At 46.9% G+C, this 19,657-nt stretch overlaps 1 protein-coding gene across 3 annotated transcripts in view; it reads left to right on the forward strand.

Moving 5' to 3' along the window:
- LOC110522717 (unconventional myosin-IXAa) overlaps positions 1-19,657 on the forward strand; it is a 275,787-nt gene that overhangs the window by 104,227 nt on the left and 151,903 nt on the right. For all 3 annotated transcript variants that reach the window (XM_036969517.1, XM_036969516.1, XM_036969518.1), the window contains exons 3-4: positions 16,843-16,937; positions 17,298-17,360. In XM_036969517.1, coding sequence (XP_036825412.1) covers positions 16,843-16,937; positions 17,298-17,360 — 158 coding nt within the window. The remainder of the gene's footprint in view (positions 1-16,842; positions 16,938-17,297; positions 17,361-19,657) is intronic.

Consider the following 19,657-nt stretch of genomic DNA (forward strand, 5'->3'; position numbering starts at 1 on the left):
TTAACAGATGGTGTGTTAATGTCAATAGCTATGGCTCGGCCATATCCGATAGAGTCATCGTGAAGCGCTAGTAACTACCCCGTGATGCTAACCGCCAGTGACTACCCCGTGATGCTAACCGCCAGTGACTACCCTGTGATGCTAACCGTCAGTGACTACCCTGTGATGCTAACCGCTAGTGACTACCCCGTGATGCTAACCGCTAGTGACTACCCCATGATGCTAACCGCTAGTGACTACCCCGTGATGCTAACCGCCAGTGACTACCCCGTGATGCTAACCGCTAGTGACTACCCCGTGATGCTAACCGCTAGTGACTACCCCGTGATGCTAAACGCTAGTTACTACGTGTGTGTGTGTGGAAGCCATGGCTGAGAGGGCACAGAGAGACAGCCCCACATTTGTGGGCAGGTGAACTCATGGGTTACACTCACAGAGCTGATTAACACAGTGGCTGTGTGTACGTGCGCGTTGTGACTGCCAGATGTAACTAAGGAGTTTTTCTGCCCTGCTATATAAACCATATTATTTCTATTATACTAGAACACAGCCTATCTTTTCTATGAGGAGGCCTCAGGGTGACCTCTACTTATTGTCAGTTAGTTATCTTCCCCATTAGAGGAGTGCAGGGCTCATCCCAGTCCTTCAAAGTCCTTCTTTCAGGGGAGGAGAGGAGTAGATATGTCACAGTGCTCCTTCACCCCACCAGGAGAAAACACTGGCCCTATTCAGTGTTTTACATCTCTTAGTCTCTTCCACCCAGGCAATTAATTATGTGCACCTGAATGTGTGTAACGCAAGCACACGTCGGAACGCATCCACACACACGCCCTTGTCAGTCATCACTTCTTTTGAATGTTACAGCATGCCGCCACAGGGCAAAACTCCAGAAAAGCACCTGCTCGTATGTGTGTGTGTGTGAGAACTAGCGCTGTGTGATCTTCTGCGCCCGAACAGGAAACACTGGCAGGGCAATGTAGCCAAAACAAACACACACACACACACTCCCAAACCTACCATCTGGAGAAGGCCGGCACCTGCTACGAAAGGAATGTGATGTCATTCTCCTGAAAGAAAGCCACACGTGGTTTAGATGGTAGTTAGAGGTATCCACTGAAATGTTCTCAAACTGTTGGTAGGTAGTTATAAACTGAAAGATTGTAAAACGGTTGGTTGGTAGTTATAAACTGAAAGATTGTAAAACGCTTGGCAGTTAGAGGTATCCACTGAAAGATTGTAAAACAGTTGGTAGTTAGAGGTATCCACTGAAAGATTGTAAAACAGTTGGTAGTTAGAGGTATCCACTGAAAGATTGTAAAACAGTTGGTAGTTAGAGGTATCCACTGAAAGATTGTAAAACAGTTGGTAGTTAGAGGTATCCACTGAAAGATTCTAAAGATTATGAATAGGTAATAATGGCGCTGAAGGAGATGGCTGCCGTTAGACATATTATTAACTCTGTTTTTCACAAGCGTAGCAGGCTGTGAATTCTGCAAACAATTTTTCTTGCATGACAATATACACTGCTTAAAAAAATAAAGGGAACACTTAAACAACACAATGTAACTCCAAGTCAATCACACTTCTGTGAAATCAAACTGTCCACTTAGGAAGCAACACTGATTGACAATAAATTCCACATGCTGTTGTGCAAATGGAATAGACAACAAGTGGAAATTATAGGCATTTAGCAAGACACCCCCAATAAAGGAGTGGTTCTGCAGGTGGGGACCACAGACCACTTCTCAGTTCCTATGCTTCCTGGCTGATGTTTTGGTCACTTTTGAATGCTGGCGGTGCTTTCACTCTAGTGGTAGCATGAGACAGAGTCTACAACCCACACAAGTGGCTCAGGTATTGCAGCTCATCCAGGATGGCACATCAATGCGAGATGTGGCAAGAAGGTTTGCTGTGTCTGTCAGCGTAGTGTCCAGAGCATGGAGGCGCTACCAGGAGACAGACCAGTACATCAGGAGACGTGGAGGAGGCCGTATGAGAGCAACAACCTAGCAGCAGGACCGCTACCTCCGCCTTTGTGCAAGGAGGAGAAGGAGGAGCACTGCCAGAGCCCTGCAAAATTATCTCCAGCAGGCCACAAATGTGCATGTGTCTGCTCAAACGGTCAGAAACAGACTCCATGAGGGTGGTATGAGGGCCCAACGTCCAAGGGTGGGGGTTGTGCTTACAGCCCAACACCGTGCAGGACGTTTGGCATTTGCCAGAGAACACCAAGATTGGCAAATTCGCCACTGGCGCCCTGTGCTCTTCACAGATGAACGCAGGTTCACACTGAGCACATGTAACAGTCTGGAGACGCCGTGGAGAACGTTCTGCTGCCTGCAACATCCTCCAGCATGACCGGTTTGGTGGTGGGTCAGTCATGGTGTGAGGTGGCATTTCTTTGGGGGGCCGCACAGCCCTCCATGTGGTCGCCAGAGGTAGCCTGACTGCCATTAGGTACCGAGATGAGATCCTCAGACCCCTTGTGAGACCATATGTTGGTGTGGTTGGCCCTGGGTTCCTCCTAATGCAAAAGACAATGCTAGACCTCATGTGGCTGGAGTGTGTCAGCAGTTCCTGTAAGAGGAAGGCATTGATGCTATGGACTGGCCCGCCCGTTCCCCAGACCTGAATCCAATTGAGCACATCTGGGACATCATGTCTCGCTCCATCCACCAACGCCACGTTGCACTACAGACTGTCCAGGAGTTGGCGGATGCTTTAGTCCAGGTCTGGGAGGAGATCCCTCAGGAGACCATCCGCCACCTCATCAGGAGCATGCCCAGGCGTTGTAGGGAGGTCATACAGGCACGTGGAGGCCACACACACTACTGAGCTTCATTTTATCACATCTTATCTCTATATTGAATATACTGTTGAAGTCGGAAGTTTATATACACCTTAGCCAAATACATTTAAACTCAGTTTTTCACAATTCCTGATATTTAATGTGAAATGTCAGAATAATACTAGAGAGAATTATTTATTTCAGCTGTTATTTCTTTCATCACATTCCCAGTGGGTCAGACGTTTACATACACTCAATTAGTATTTGGTAGCATTGCCTTGAAATTGTTTAACTTGGGTCAAACGTTTCGGCTAGCCTTCCACAAGCTTCCCACAATAAGTTGGGTAAATTTTGGCCCATTCCTCCTGACAGAGCTGGTGTAACTGAGTCAGGTTTGTAGGCCTCCTTGCTCGCGCATGCTTTGTCAGTTCTGACCACAAATCTTCTGTAGGATTGAGGTCAGGGCTTTGTGATGGCCACTCCATTACCTTGACTTTGTTGTCCTTAAGCCATTTTGCCACAAATGTGGAAGTGTGCTTGGGGTCATTGTCCATTTGAAAGACCCATTTGCGACCGAGCTTTGACTTCCTGACTGATGTCTTGAGATGTTGCTGCAATATATCCACATAATTTTCCTCCCTCATGATGACATCTATTTTGTGAAGTGCAGCAACCCTCCTGCAGCAAGACACCCCCACAACATAATGCTGCCACCCTGTGCTTCACGATTGGGATGGTGTTCTTCGGCTTGCAAGCCTCCCCCTTTTTCCTCCAAACATATGGATGGTCGTTATGGTCAAACAGTTCTATTTTTGTTTCATCAGACCAGAAGACATTTCTCCAAAAAGTACGATCTTTGTCCCCTTGTGCAGTTGCAAACAATAGTCTTTTTTTATGGCGGTTTTGGAGCAGTGGCTTCTTCCTAGCTGAGCGGCCTTTCAGGTTATGTCGATATTGGACTCGTTTTACTGTGGATATAGACACTTTTGTACCTGTTTCCTCCAGCATCTTCACAAGGTCCTTTGCTATTGTTCTGGGATCGAGATTTTTATTTTCACTGAATCTCCGTTTGGGTATTGGTTAGACTACAATTAGGGTGTGAAAATGACCCTTAGCCATATTTTCCGTTCCATCCTAACGGAAACCCTGAGGGTTTCATTTTTTGCTTTTCTTGGAATAGAAACACCATAATATGAATCAAATTAATTAAGCTACATTTCTTAATCAATCCCATATACTATGTTCTTACATCAAAAAATAACATCTCTAGTAATGCCAATATTGAAGACTATCAAATGCTTCTCAAAGCTGCGCTCTGGTGGTCAAACTCGCTTTAATGGTGAAAATGGCTGACAGTTAAATAACGTGCCGTAGAATTCTGCAGCAGCAGCAAGGTGTGCTGCAGTATAACGCAATTTTTATAGGAGGAACCACTGTACAAAGGGAAGCACAGCCACGAGCTGCCCAGTGACACGAGCCTACCAGACGAGCTAAATTACTTCTATGCTCGCTTCGAGGCAAGTAACGCTGAAACATGCATGAGAGCACCAGCTGTTCCGGATGACTGTGTACTCTCTGTAGCCGATGTGAGTAAGACCTTTAAACAGGTCAACATTCACAAGGCCGCAGGGCCAGACAGATTACCAGAATGCATTTCTTAACTTCATAAAGCATTGTTGGTTAAGGGCTTGTAATTAAGCACTTATGTTTAAATGAGCCTTCTGATCTGTTTAATTGTAGCACAGTTCAGACTAATGACTTTGAACCCGGAAGGCTTTAATTTGAAGAGAACTCCCAAGTCAGACTAACCTCTAACAACTTGGGCTTCATATTTTTTTCTAGTTCTTTCTCACCCGCCCTCTATCTCTCTCTCTCTCTCTCTCTCTCTATCTCTGTCTCTGTCTCTCTCTGTCTCTGTTTCTCTCTCTCTCTCTCTCTCTCTCTCTCTCTCTCTCTCTCTCTCTCTCAAATAAGGCTGTGTGAGTGAGTGAGTGAGTGAGTGAGTGAGTGAGTGAGTGAGTGAGTGAGTGAGTGAGTGAGTGAGTGAGTGAGTGAGTGAGTGAGTGAGTGAGTGAGTGAGTGCGTGAGTGAGTGAGTGAGTGAGTGAGTGCGTGTTCCGTTGCATATGTTTGTGTATTAGCTGATGTCATCAATGTAATGTGGTGTTAGGGATGAGACATGTAGACACTCTGACACTGGGACAGACATGTAGACACTGGGACAGACATGTAGACACTGGGACAGACATGTAGACACTGGGACAGACATGTAGACACTGGGACAGACATGTAGACACTGGGACAGACATGTAGACACTGGGACAGACATGTAGACACTGGGACAGACATGTAGACACTGGGACAGACATGTAGACACTGGGACAGACATGTAGACACTGGGACAGACATGTAGACACTGGGACAGACATGTAGACACTGGGACAGACATGTAGACACTGGGACAGACATGTAGACACTGGGACAGACATGCACTTGCGGACGAGCACACACATACCACAACGCTAATGAGGCAGAAAATGTTCATAGTGTTTACCACCTGTGTGTGTGTGTGTGTGTGTGTGTGTGTGTGTGTGTGTGTGTGTGTGTGTGTCTGTGTGTGTGTGAGCGTTAGAGCCTAACAGTGCTTCTTGTGGGTGTGTTCCCTCCACTGGTTTGTCCCAAGTCAGACATGAGTAATATGTTTCTCTGGCTTTATACAATGCACTTCCACCCAAGAGATTGGAGTCTACATAACCATACGTATCTATGATGCATTATAAAGTAAATCAACACAGTAGTTTTATTGAAAACCTGTTTTCCTCATATTGTGTCTGAATGTGTGTGTGTTTGTTTGATATTGACTACACTGCAGTCGAACTGCGCAGAATCACCGAAATACAAATCACCTTGCAATAAAAATAGATACTCTTATTAATGTGATCAAGATTAGCGATTCTGCTCCTTGCCTTGTTCAAACTGACCCCCTCAAAACACTCTGAACATCTGGTGCAGGTTGTAAAACTGTCCCGGCACGGTTCCCTAAGCTCTACAGTCAGAGTGGTTTCCTGTCCACTGTCAGAGTGGTTTCCTGTCCACGTTCAGAGTGGCTTCCTGTCTACAGTCAGAGTGGCTTCCTGTCTACAGTCAGAGTGGCTTCCTGTCTTCAGTCTGAGTGTTTTCCTGTGAGGTAGAGTGGCTTCCTGTCTACAGTCAGTGGCTTCCTGTCTACAGTCAGAGTGGCTTCCTGTCTTCAGTCTGAGTGTTTTCCTGTGAGGTAGAGTGGCTTCCTGTCTACAGTCTGAGTGGCTTCCTGTCTACAGTCTGAGTGGCTTCCTGTCTACAGTCTGAGTGGCTTCCTGTCTACAGTCTGAGTGGCTTCCTGTCTACAGTCAGAGTGGCTTCCTGTCTTCAGTCTGAGTGTTTTCCTGTGAGGTAGAGTGGCTTCCTGTCTACAGTCTGAGTGTTTTTATGTCTACAGTCAGAGTGGTTTCCTGTCTACAGTCAGAGTGGTTTCCTGTCTACAGTCAGAGTGGCTTCCTGTCTACAGTTAGAGTGGTTTCCTGTGAGGTAGAGTGGCTTCCTGTCTACAGTCTGAGTGTTTTCCTGTGAGGTAGAGTGGCTTCCTGTCTACAGTCAGAATGGTTTCCTGTCTACAGTCAGAGTGGTTTCCTGTGAGGTAGAGTGGCTTCCTGTCTACAGTCAGTGGTTTCCTGTCTACAGTCAGAGTGGTTTCCTGTCTACAGTCAGAGTGGTTTCCTGTCTACAGTCAGAGTGGCTTCCTGTCTACAGTTAGAGTGGTTTCCTGTGAGGTAGAGTGGCTTCCTGTCTACAGTCTGAGTGTTTTCCTGTGAGGTAGAGTGGCTTCCTGTCTACAGTCAGAATGGTTTCCTGTCTACAGTCAGAGTGGTTTCCTGTGAGGTAGAGTGGCAGAGGGTGGTTAGGACTCTGAACCACAGGGGTTTTCACCTCTCAGCTTGAGGGGCGTGAGTCACTCCCAATCCCCCAGCAGGCCCCCAGCTTTGACCTGGATACCCACAGAGGCATAAACTATCAGGCTCAACAAACTGGCAGGCTTTTACATGTGGAGGCAGCCAACATCGATCATTTTAGGGACTTGCAGCTTCATTCAAACAGTGGGTGTTATGAATGGGTGGTTATGGTGCATTGGCGGCATTTGTCAAGCCGGTAGGTCACCTGTCACTGTTTCCAAGGACGTTCGATGTGGAAACGAGGCTAGGAGAAGAAGAGTATGGGCAGAATGAGTTGGAACCAATAGCACCTAGCTAGCAAATGATTCTAGCCAGGACAGGGCTTGACGTTAGCCGCAGTTAGGCACTGAAGGTACACTAGCGTTAGCCGCAGTCTAGTAATGGACAGGCTAATTAGCGAGTCAGAATCAATCCTGCTCTCCCTGTCCCCTCGACGCTACTCACCGACACCCCTTACACCAGAGCCACCGCAGTGCGCTCAGAGGGTGTGAAATTGTGCTCTTTCTGCAGCGGCAGTCATGCTAACAGGCTAACACCAAGTGACAGCGTGGAACAGCCCTCGGGGCTTCAATGACTGAGCTAATGTAGTGCTGGCTAGTAGAGCACTGCCGTTACACAGACACATGTACGCTGAGTGTACAAAACATTAGCCCTCAGAACAGCCACAATTCGTCGGGGCATGGACTCTACCATGTGTTGAAACGGTTCCATAGGGCTGCTGGCCCATTTGGACTGCAATGCTTCCCATAGTTGTGTCAAGTTGGCTGGATGACCTTTGAGTGGTGGATCATTCTTGATACACACAGGACACTTTTGACCGTGAAAAACCCAGCAGCGTTGCAGTTCTTGACACAAACCGGTGCGCCTGGCACCTACTACCCAGTTCAAAGGAACTTCAATCTTGTGTCTTGCCCATTCACCCTCTGAATGGCACACATACACAATCCATGTCTCAATTGTCTCAAGGCTTATAAATCCTTCTTTAACCTGTCTCCTCCCCTTCATCTACACTGATTGAAATGGATTTAACAAGTGACATCAATAAGGGATCATAGCTTTCACCTGGTCAGTCTGTTATGCGGCAGGTATCCTAGTGGTTAGAGCATTGGGCCAGTAATCGAAAGTTTGCTGGATCGAAACCCCCGAGCTGACAAGGTAAAAATCAGTTGTTCTGCTCCTGAACAAGACAGTTAACCCACTGTTCCCCTGATCAAGGCAGTTAACCCACTGTTCCCCTGAACAAGGCAGTTAACCCACTGTTCCCCTGAACAAGGCAGTTAACCCACTGTTCCCCTGAACAAGGCAGTTAACCCACTGTTCCCCTGAACAAGGCAGTTAACCCACTGTTCCCCTGAACAAGGCAGTTAACCCACTGTTCCCCTGAACAAGGCAGTTAACCAACTGTTCCCCTGAACAATGCAGTTAACCCACTGTTCCCCTGAACAAGGCAGTTAACCCACTGTTCCCCTGAACAAGGCAGTTAACCCACTGTTCCCCGGAGTAAAGCAGTTAACCCACTGTTCCCCTGAACAGGCAGTTAACCCACTGTTCCCCTGAACAAGGCAGTTAACCCACTGTTCCCCTGAACAAGGCAGTTAACCCACTGTTCCCCTGAACAAGGCAGTTATCCCACTGTTCCCCTGAACAATGCAGTTAACCCACTGTTCCCCTGAACAAGGCAGTTAACCCACTGTTCCCCTGAACAAGGCAGTTAACCCACTGTTCCCCTGAACAAGGCAGTTAACCCACTGTTCCCCTGAACAAGGCAGTTAACCCACTGTTCCCCTGAACAAGGCAGTTAACCCACTGTTCCCCTGACGAAGGCAGTTAACCCACTGTTCCTCTGAACAAGGCAGTGAACCCACTGTTCCCCTGAACAAGGCAGTTATAACCCACTGTTCCCCTGAACAAGGCAGTTAACCCACTGTTCCCCTGAACAAGGCAGTTAACCCACTGTTCCCCTGAACAAGGCAGTTAACCAACTGTTCCCCTGAACAATGCAGTTAACCCACTGTTCCCCTGAACAAGGCAGTTAACCCACTGTTCCCCTGAACAAGGCAGTTAACCCACTGTTCCCCGGAGTAAAGCAGTTAACCCACTGTTCCCCTGAACAGGCAGTTAACCCACTGTTCCCCTGAACAAGGCAGTTAACCCACTGTTCCCCTGAACAAGGCAGTTAACCCACTGTTCCCCTGAACAAGGCAGTTATCCCACTGTTCCCCTGAACAATGCAGTTAACCCACTGTTCCCCTGAACAAGGCAGTTAACCCACTGTTCCCCTGAACAAGGCAGTTAACCCACTGTTCCCCTGAACAAGGCAGTTAACCCACTGTTCCCCTGAACAAGGCAGTTAACCCACTGTTCCCCTGACGAAGGCAGTTAACCCACTGTTCCTCTGAACAAGGCAGTTATAACCCACTGTTCCCCTGAACAAGGCAGTTAACCCACTGTTCCCCTGAACAAGGCAGTTAACCAACTGTTCCCCTGAACAATGCAGTTAACCCACTGTTCCCCTGAACAAGGCAGTTAACCCACTGTTCCCCTGAACAAGGCAGTTAACCCACTGTTCTCCAGAGTAAAGCAGTTAACCCACTGTTCCCCTGAGCAGGCAGTTAACCCACTGTTCCCCTGAACAAGGCAGTTAACCCACTGTTCCCCTGAACAAGGCAGTTAACCCACTGTTCCCCTGAACAAGGCAGTTAACCCACTGTTCCTCTGAACAAGGCAGTGAACCCACTGTTCCCCTGAACAAGGCAGTTATAACCCACTGTTCCCCTGAACAAGGCAGTTAACCCACTGTTCCCCTGAACAAGGCAGTTAACCCACTGTTCCCCTGAACAATGCAGTTAACCCACTGTTCCCCTGAACAAGGCAGTTAACCCACTGTTCCCCTGAACAAGGCAGTTAACCCACTGTTCCCCTGAACAAGGCAGTTAACCCACTGTTCCCCTGAACAAGGCAGTTAACCCACTGTTCCCCTGACGAAGGCAGTTAACCCACTGTTCCTCTGAACAAGGCAGTTATAACCCACTGTTCCCCTGAACAAGGCAGTTAACCCACTGTTCCCCTGAACAAGGCAGTTAACCAACTGTTCCCCTGAACAATGCAGTTAACCCACTGTTCCCCTGAACAAGGCAGTTAACCCACTGTTCCCCTGAACAAGGCAGTTAACCCACTGTTCCCCAGAGTAAAGCAGTTGACCCACTGTTCCCCTGAGCAGGCAGTTAACCCACTGTTCCCCTGAACAAGGCAGTTAACCCACTGTTCCCCTGAACAAGGCAGTTAACCCACTGTTCCCCTGAACAAGGCAGTTAACCCACTGTTCCCCTGAACAAGGCAGTTAACCCACTGTTCCTCTGAACAAGGCAGTGAACCCACTGTTCCCCTGAACAAGGCAGTTATAACCCACTGTTCCCCTGAACAAGGCAGTTAACCCACTGTTCCCCTGAACAAGGCAGTTAACCCACTGTTCCCCTGAACAATGCAGTTAACCCACTGTTCCCCTGAACAAGGCAGTTAACCCACTGTTCCCCTGAACAAGGCAGTTAACCCACTGTTCCCCTGAACAAGGCAGTTAACCCACTGTTCCCCTGGCGCCGTAAGACGTGGATATCAATTAAGGCAGCCCCCCCCCACCCTCCCACCTCTCTGATTCAGAAGGGTTGAGTTAAATGTGGAAGACACACCTCTCTGATTCAGAAGGGTTGAGTTAAATGTGGAAGACACATTTCAGTTGAAGGCATTTAGTTGTACAACTGACCAGGTATCCCACTTTGCCTTTCATGGAAAGAGCAGGTGTCCTTAATGTTTGGTATTACTCAGTGTACATGCACACGCTGTTGACCCCAGGATTTAGTCCTTTAGCCTACCATATGAACTTCCTGCTATGAGAGAGCTAGCTGTCTGACTCCCTGTTTGTTTCTCTCTCTCTCTCTGTCTGTCTGTCTGTCTGTCTGTCTGTCTGTCTGTCTGTCTGTCTGTCTGTCTGTCTGTCTGTCTGTCTGTCTGTCTGTCTGTGTCTGTGTCTGTGTCTGTGTCTGTGTCTGTAGTTTAGTTTAGTTTAAGAGCTTTATTGGCATGGGTAACATATGTTAACATTGCCAAAGCAGTGAAGTAGATAATATACAAAAGTGTTTGTTCTTCACTGGTGGCCCTTTTCTGCTGTGATGGCACACTGGTATTTCACCCAGTAGATATGGGAGTTTATCAAAATTGGATTTGTTATCGAATTCTTTGTGGGTCTGTGCAATCTGAGGGAAATATGTGTCTCTAATATGATCTAATAAGTTTGTTCTTTGTTATAGAGCCAAAAAGATTGGAGAAGTGGTTTATCCATTTTGAATACTGTAGATAACTCTTTGTGTTGTTGTTTGTTCAGAGTTTTCCAATTGTCCCAGAAGTGGTTAGATTCTATGGATTCTTCAATTACATTGAGCTGATTTCTGACGTGCTGTTCCTTCTTCTTCCGTAGTGTATTTCTGTATTGTTTTAGTGATTCACCATAGTGAAGGCGTAGACTCAGGTTTTCTGGGTCTCTATGTTTTTGGTTGGACAGGTTTCTCCATTTCTTTCTTAGGTTTTTGCATTCTTCATCAAACCATAGCATCAAATCAAATCAAATCAAATGTATTTATATAGCCCTTCGTACATCAGCTGATATCTCAAAGTGCTGTACAGAAACCCAGCCTAAAACCCCAAACAGCAAGCAATGCAGGTGTAGAAGCACGGTGGCTAGGAAAAACTCCCTAGAAAGGCCAAAACCTAGGAAGAAACCTAGAGAGGAACCAGGCTATGTGGGGTGGCCAGTCCTCTTCTGGCTGTGCCGGGTGGAGATTATAACAAAACATGGTCAAGATGTTCAATGTAAATGTAAATGACCAGCATGGTCGAATAATAATAAGGCAGAATAGTTGAAACTGGAGCAGCAGCACAGTCAGGTGGACTGGGGACAGCAAGGAGTCATCATGTCAGGTATTCCTGCATTTGTTGTTGCATAATAGTTTTTGGGTAGATTTCCACATTCCTTTCCTTAAGCATTTGTTAAAATGTTTCAGTTCCTTTGGCTTTGATGCCTCATGGTTGACCATAGCTCTGTTCAAGTAAGAGTGTTATTTTGCTGTGGTCTGATAGGGGTGTCAGTGGACGGACTGTGAACGCTCTAAGAGACTCTGGGTTGAGGTCAGTGATAAAGTAGTCTACAGTACTACTACCAAGAGATGAGCTATAGGTGTACCTACCAAAGGAGTCCCCTCAAGCCTACCATTGACTATATACACTACCGTTCAGATATTTGGGGTCATTTAGAAATATCCTTGTTTTTGAAAGAAAAGCAACAAAAAATGTGTCTATTAAAATAACATCAAATTGATCAGAAATACAGTGTAGACATGATAATGTTGTAAATGACTATTGTAGCTGGAAATGGCTGATTTTTAATGGAATATCTACATAGGCGTACAGAGGCCCATTATCAGCAACCATCACTCCTGTGTTCCAATGGCACGTTGTGTTAGCTAATCCAAGTGTATCATTTTAAAAGGCTAATTGGTCATTAGAAAACCCTTTTGCAGTTATGTTAGCACAGCTGAAAACTGTTGTTCTGAGGTAGAGTTCATCTGTCCAGTGTCTGTGTTCTTTTGCCCATCTTAATCTTTTATTTTTATTGGCCAGTCTGAGATGTGGCTTTTTCTTTGCAACTCTGCCTAGAAGGCCAGCATCCCGGAGTCGTCTCTTCGCTGTTGACGTTGAGACTGGTGTTTTGTGGGTACTATTTACTGAAGCTCTCATCGTTAATGTATGGGGATTCTATTGGGGGGATATAGGTAGCACACATGAGAACCTTTTTCTCTGTTGAGGTCATTTCTGAATTAATTTCTAGCCAGATGTAAAATGTTCCTGTTTTGATGAATTTAATGGAGTGAGTTAGGTCTGTTCTATACCAAGTTAGAATACCCCCTGAGTCCCTCCCCTGTTTCACACCTGGTAGTTTGGTGGATGGGACTACCAGCTCTCTGTAACCTAGAGGGCAACCAGTGGGTCTGTCTCCTCTATACCAGGTTTATTGTAGGATGACAATGTCTGTATTTCTGATTTATTTGATGAAGTCCAGGTACCTGCTCTTTAGGCCAAAGGCAGATGACCTCAGGCCTTGGATATTCCAGGATGAGATATTCAAGGCTTTGTGTTCCATAAAGTGTCCAATGTTGCTGGTCGTGTGGTTTGGCCTCAGACCAGTAAGTGTGATTAGAGCCTGCTGAGCATCTGGCACATTCCATTGTCTTGGGCGAGTGTAAGAGTGGGTGTTGGGCCTGTTTCTCCGCTCACGGCCTGGGCGTATGTGTGACTTCCATGTTGAGGCCCTCTTTGTGGGGTGCATGGGGTGGGCAGGAGGGGCAAAGATCTGATTTGTGGGGGCCTAATTGGGGTGTGGGATTGGTTGACTTGGGGGGGTGTTGATTGGTTGGGGTGTGGATGTGGCTGGTGGTGTTGTGGTCTGGATGTAGGTCCTCTCGGCGTGGGTCCTCTATGTGTAGGTCCGGGGGGCACTGCTGCCTTGTAGAGGTGGACCTGGTCATAGAGGCTGTTCAAGTCCAGGGTGGAGTGGTGGGCCAGGTAAACATTTGGTTTTGAGGCACAGTCACTGTGCGTTGGGAAAGTAGATCAATCACTCCCTTCAGTGCTGCCACCCTTACCTGCTGTGTTCTCAGGTGGTTTGTGCCTGTGTGTATTATTATGTGGCTGGGTGAACCTAGTTGGTCCTCAGACAGAAGGTCTAGGTTGTGCTGGTTGGGTGAACCTAGTTGGTCCTCAGACAGAAGGTCTAGGGTGTGCTGGGGGTATTATTATGTAGCTGGGTAGTTGGTCCTCAGATAGAAGGTCTAGGGTGCTGGGTATATTATTATGAGGCTGGGTAGTTGGTCCTCAGACAGAAGGTCTAGGGTGTGCTGGGTATATTATTATGTAGCTGGGTAGTTGGTCCTCAGATAGAAGGTCTAGGGTGTGCTGGGTGGGTGAACCTAGTTGGTCCTGAGACAGAAGGTCTAGGGTGTGCTGGGTATATTATTATGTAGCTGGGTAGTTGGTCCTCAGATAGAAGGTCTAGGGTGCGGGGTATATTATTATGAGGCTGGGTAGTTGGTCCTCAGACAGAAGGTCTAGGGTGTGCTGGGTGGGTGAACCTAGTTGGTCCTGAGACAGAAGGTCTAGGGTGTGCTGGGTATATTATTATGTACCTGGGTAGTTGGTCCTCAGATAGAAGGTCTAGGGTGCGGGGTATATTATTATGAGGCTGGGTAGTTGGTCCTCAGATAGAAGGTCTAGTGTGCGGGGTATATTATTATGAGGCTGGGTAGTTGGTCCTCAGATAGAAGGTCTAGGGCACTGGGTGTATTATTATGTGGCTGGGTAGTTGGTCCTCAGATAGAAGGTCTAGGGTGCGCTGGGTGGGTGAACCTAGTTGGTCCTCAGACAGAAGGTCTAGGGTGTGCTGGGTATATTATTATGTGGCTGGGTGAACCTAGTTGGTCCTCAGACAGAAGGTCTAGGGTGTGCTGGGGATATTATTATGTGGCTGGGTGAACCTAGTTGGTCCTCAGACAGAAGGTCTGGGGCGCTGGGTGTATTATTATGTGGCTGGGTAGTTGGTCCTCAGATTGAAGGTCTAGGGTGCGCTGGGGATATTATTATGTGGCTGGGTAGTTGGTCCTCAGATAGAAGGTCTAGGGTGCGCTGGGTGGGTGAACCTAGTTGGTCCTCAGACAGAAGGTCTAGGGTGTGCTGGGTATATTATTATGTGGTTGGGTGAACCTAGTTGGCCCTCAGACAGAAGGTCTAGGGTGTGCTGGGGATATTATTATGTGGCTGGGTGAACCTAGTTGGTCCTCAGACAGAAGGTCTGGGGCGCTGGGTGTATTATTATGTGGCTGGGTAGTTGGTCCTCAGATTGAAGGTCTAGGGTGTGCTGGGGATATTATTATGTGGCTGGGTAGTTGGTCCTCAGATAGAAGGTCTAGGGCGTGCTGGGTGGGTGAACCTAGTTGGTCCTCAGACAGAAGGTCTAGGGTGTGCTGGGTGCATTATTATGTGGCTGGGTGTTGTTGTGCTGGACTGTTGTCTGGGAGAGGGGGGGAGAGAAGGGGGGAGAGGGAGGGAGGGTGAGAGGGGGGGAGGGAGAGGGGGGAGAGGGAGGTTGAGAGGTAGGGAGGGAGGGAGCGTGAGAGGGAGGGAGGGGGAGAGGGAGGGTGAGAGGTAGGGAGGGAGCGTGAGAGCTAGGGAGGGAGCGAGGCTGAGAGGGAGGGAGGGTGGAAGGGAGCAGAGTGTCTGAGTGGAGTGGAGCGGAGCTGGAGTGGAGCGATCCCAATTTGACTGGAGCACAGAGCGAGATTCCCGAAGGCTGGAGCGTCTGCCTTCTAGCCCATGAGCTCTTACTTCACCAGCTCAGGGCGCGCCCGGCCCAGCATGCATTTCTAGTCTACTTGTGTGCTGCTATAGCCCCTTTCTTTAGCAACTGTCATGGAGTTCACTAAATATTTTCATTAAGAAACTGATAAAACACACAGGTGCTAAATCAAGGTGACTTACAAAGATGAGGACCAATAGCAAGAGAGGGAGAGAAGTGATGTCGTGTCCACAACTAAATAATCATTGTGGATTCTGAAAAGATACAGTACGTGTCCCAAAAGCATGACGGGGTGTACTTACTATGTGATAAAAGAAAGGAATGAGGTGGGTAGCTAAATAAGTGTGTCATTGTAGCAAAAAATATGATCTCTTAAAAATGTCCTTCATTTTTGTTATATTATCTATACAATAGGCCATAATTGATTTTGGCCCAGTAGGCCTGGCATATTCCAATATTCAATTTTGATTGGGTTATTCAGCCTAAAAACATACCTTTAGAAAAACAGATAGCAGAGCCATACATAATGGGTATTAGGATCTGTGATGAATGATGATTGACTCTGTGTACAGTGTACTGTACTCCCTGACTCAGTGTACTGTACTCCCTGACTCAGTGTACTGTACTCCCTGACTCAGTGTACTGTAGTCCCTGACTCAGTGTACTGTACTCCCTGACTCAGTGTACTGTACTCCCTGACTCTGAGACCTGTACTCCCTGACTCTGAGACCTGTACTCCCTGACTCTGAGACCTGTACTCCCTGACTCTGAGACCTGTACTCCCTGACTCTGAGACCTGTACTCCCTGACTGTTGAGACCTGGCCAACAGAAATACGGACCTGTTAGGAGCTCTCACACTGTGCAGCGGGGTTGGGTGTTTGTATTGATAACCGTGTGTGTGTGTGTGTGTGTGTGTACTGACACATAGTACAGTATATATAGTGTACCTGGTGACCCCAGATATAGAGTTGCGATGTGTGTATTCCCTCTGTGCGTTCGCTCTGTGTGTTCCGCTCCGTACACTACTGGGTCCGAACACTAGTGGCTCCTCCGTACACTAGTGGCTCCTCCGTACACTAGTGGCTCCTCCGTACACTAGTGGCTCCTGCGTACACTAGTGGCTCCTCCGTACACTAGTGGCTCCTCCGTACACTAGTGGCTCCTCCGTACACTAGTGGCTCCGTACACTAGTGGCTCCGTACACTAGTGGCTCCGAACACTAGTGGCTCCGAACACTAGTGGCTCCGTACACTAGTGGCTCCGTACACTAGTGGCTCCGAACACTAGTGGCTCCGTACACTAGTGGCTCCGTACACTAGTGGCTCCGTACACTAGTGGCTCCGTACACTAGTGGCTCCGTACACTAGTGGCTCCGAACACTAGTGGCTCCGAACACTAGTGGCTCCGTACACTAGTGGCTCAGATGGAATCATTTATGTACCAATGTTTTGACAGGAAGTGGTCTTCATCAGGGTTCTGTTAGTTCAACCTTTTTCATGACGTTACAGCTCAGTGGTGTGTTTTTATGCATTCATTGTAATTGTAATAATTCATTGATTTATTTAGCTTTTTTTGATAGCCTTTTACCTTACTTTTGAAATTATTGTATTTCCTCACTTGTACAACGATTTTTAAATAAACCTAAATGTATCTCCTCTTCTCTCCAGGCATTTGGGAACGCCAAGACGGCTCACAACGACAACTCCAGCCGTTTTGGGAAGTTCATCCAGGTCAACTACCAGGAGAGTGGCACCGTCCGAGGGTGAGAGAGACCGCTACACCTCCTTTATCCGTCTGGATCTCCTTTCCTCTTTCATTCCTCTCTGTTTCTCTGCTGTGTGTCTTTCCCTCTGTCTCTCTCCCTCTGTGTGTCTGTTTCCCTCTGTGTGTCTGTTTCCTTCTGTGTCTCTGTTTCCCTCTGTGTCTCTCTCTCCCTCTGTGTCTCTCTCTCCCTCTGTGTCTCTCTCTCTGTGTCTCTCCCTCCCTCTGTGTCTCTGTTTCCCTCTGTGTCTCTGTTTCCCTCTGTTCATCTGTTTCCCTCTGTGTCTCTGTTTCCATCTGTGTCTCTGTTCGAAACTCTGTAGAAAGTGTCTCTTGTCTAAAGTCATTCCTGTGTTGACAGAGCGTATGTGGAGAAGTACCTACTGGAGAAGTCACGCCTGGTCTACCAGGAGCACAATGAAAGGTGAGGGAGAATTAGAAAACTGTTTTCTGTCTTGGTAGAGCAGTGCCAGGATAGTGGGTTAGATTCCCGAGACCACCCATATGGAGAGAGAAATGATTCACGCATGACTGTAAGTCGCTTTGGTTCGAATCCAGGCTGTATCTCACCCGGCCGTGATTGGGAGTCCTATAGGGCCCGGCGCACAATTGGCCCAGTGTTGTCCGGGTTTGGCCGTGGGGTAGGCCGTTATTGTAAATGAGAATTTGTTCTGAACTGACTTGCCTAGTTAAATAAATAAATAAAAATATATATAAAAGGCCTTAATCTGGGGCGGCAGGGTAGCCTAGTGGTTAGAGCGTTGGGTTGCAAGTTCAAATCCTCGAGCTGACAAGGTACAAATCTGTCGTTCTGTCCCTGAACAGGCAGTTAACTAACCCACTGTTCCTAGGCTGTCATTGAAAATAAGAATTTGTTCTTAACTGACTTGCCTAGTTAAATAAAATACAGTTCCTTCAGAAATGACCAGCCATGAGACCTATTATCGCAGATGGTTCTGAAATCGTTTGTCGAGTTAGAAACAGATACGATAAGCATTCCAGAAACATTATTTTGTTTAAGTATAATTTGATCCCTGAGAAATAAAACTAATCACCCAAATCTGTCATTTTAATTTATAGGATTCATATAATATTCAATAAATATACAGTGCATTTTGAAAGTATTCAGACCCCTTCACTTATTCCACATTTTGTTACGTTACAGCCTTATTCTAAAATGGATTAAATAAATAAAATACTTATCAATCTACACACAATACCCCATAATGACATCACAATACCCCATAATGACATCACAATACCCCATAATGACATCACAATACCCCATAATGACATCACAATACCCCATAATGACAAAGCAAAAACAGGTTTTTAGAAATTCAAACCTGATTCCTTATTTATATAAGTATTCAGACTCTTTGCTATGAGACTCTTCCTGGAGCTTATCGCCCGGCCAAACTGAGCAAATGGGTGAGAAGGGCCTTGGTCAGGGAGGTGACCAAGAACCCAATGGTCACTCTGACAGAGCTCCGGAGTTCCTCTGTGCAGATGGGAGAATCTTCCAGAAGGACAACTATCTCTACAGCACTCCACCAATCAGGCCTTTATGGTAGAGTGGCCAAACGGAAGCCACTCCTCTGTAAAAGGCACATGACAGCCCGCTTGGAGTTTGTCAAAAGGTACCGTAGGGACTCTCAGACCACGAGAAACAAGATTTTCATATCTTATGAAACCAACTCTTTGGCCTGAATACCAAGTGTCACATCTGGAGTAAACCTGAACCATTCCTACGGTGAAGCATGTTGGTGACAGCATCATCCTTTGGGGATGTTTTTCAGTGAAAGGGACTGGGAGACTAGTCAGGATTGAGGGAAAGATGAACGGAGCAGAGTACAGAGAGATCCTGGATGAAGATCACTCAGGACTGAAGGTTCACCTTCCAATCGGACAACGACCCTAAGCTCACAGCCAAGGCGACGCAGGAGTGGCTTTGGGACAAGTTTCTGAATATCCTTGAGTGGCTTAGCCAGAGCCCGAACTTGAACCCAAATCGAATATCTCTAGAGAGACCTGAAAATAGCTGTGCAGCGACGCTCCCCATCCAACCTGACAGAGCTTGAGAGGATCTGCAGAGAAGAATGGGAAAAACTCCCCAAATACAGGTGTGCCAAGCTTGTCCAGTCATACCCATGACGACTCGAGGCTGTAATCGTTGCCAAAGGTGCTTCAACAAAGTACTGAGTAAAGGGTCTGAATACTTATGTAAATGTGATATTTCACATTTTTATTATTAATACATTTTCACACATTTAAAAATATATATATATATATATGTTTTGCTTCTTCATTAGGGTGTATTGTTTGTAGATTGATGAGAATTATTTTTTTATTTAATCCATTTTGGAATAAGACTGGAAAATGTCAAGGGGTCTGAATACTTTCCGAATTCACTCACTGGCCAGTTTTCTTAGGTACACTACCTAGTTCACAAAAATGGGTCACTCCTACGAGTCATGTTGCATATAAAACAGGCAGGCATCGAGGCATTCAGTTACTGTTTGATTTAACAGGGGCAAAATGAGTGACCTAATCTACTTTCAGCGGGGGTATGATCGTTAGTTTCGCCGTATCCAGTATCTCAGAAACGGCCAACCTCCTTGGCACGCCAGTGTCAAGGGGTTACTGAGAATGGTGCGACAAACAAACAAAAAACTTCCAGTCAGCGGCAGTCCTGTGGCAGTCCTGTGGCAGTCCTGTGGC

The sequence above is a fragment of the Oncorhynchus mykiss genome, chromosome 30 (genome assembly GCF_013265735.2).
Source record: "Oncorhynchus mykiss isolate Arlee chromosome 30, USDA_OmykA_1.1, whole genome shotgun sequence".
Lineage (NCBI taxonomy): Eukaryota > Metazoa > Chordata > Actinopteri > Salmoniformes > Salmonidae > Oncorhynchus > Oncorhynchus mykiss.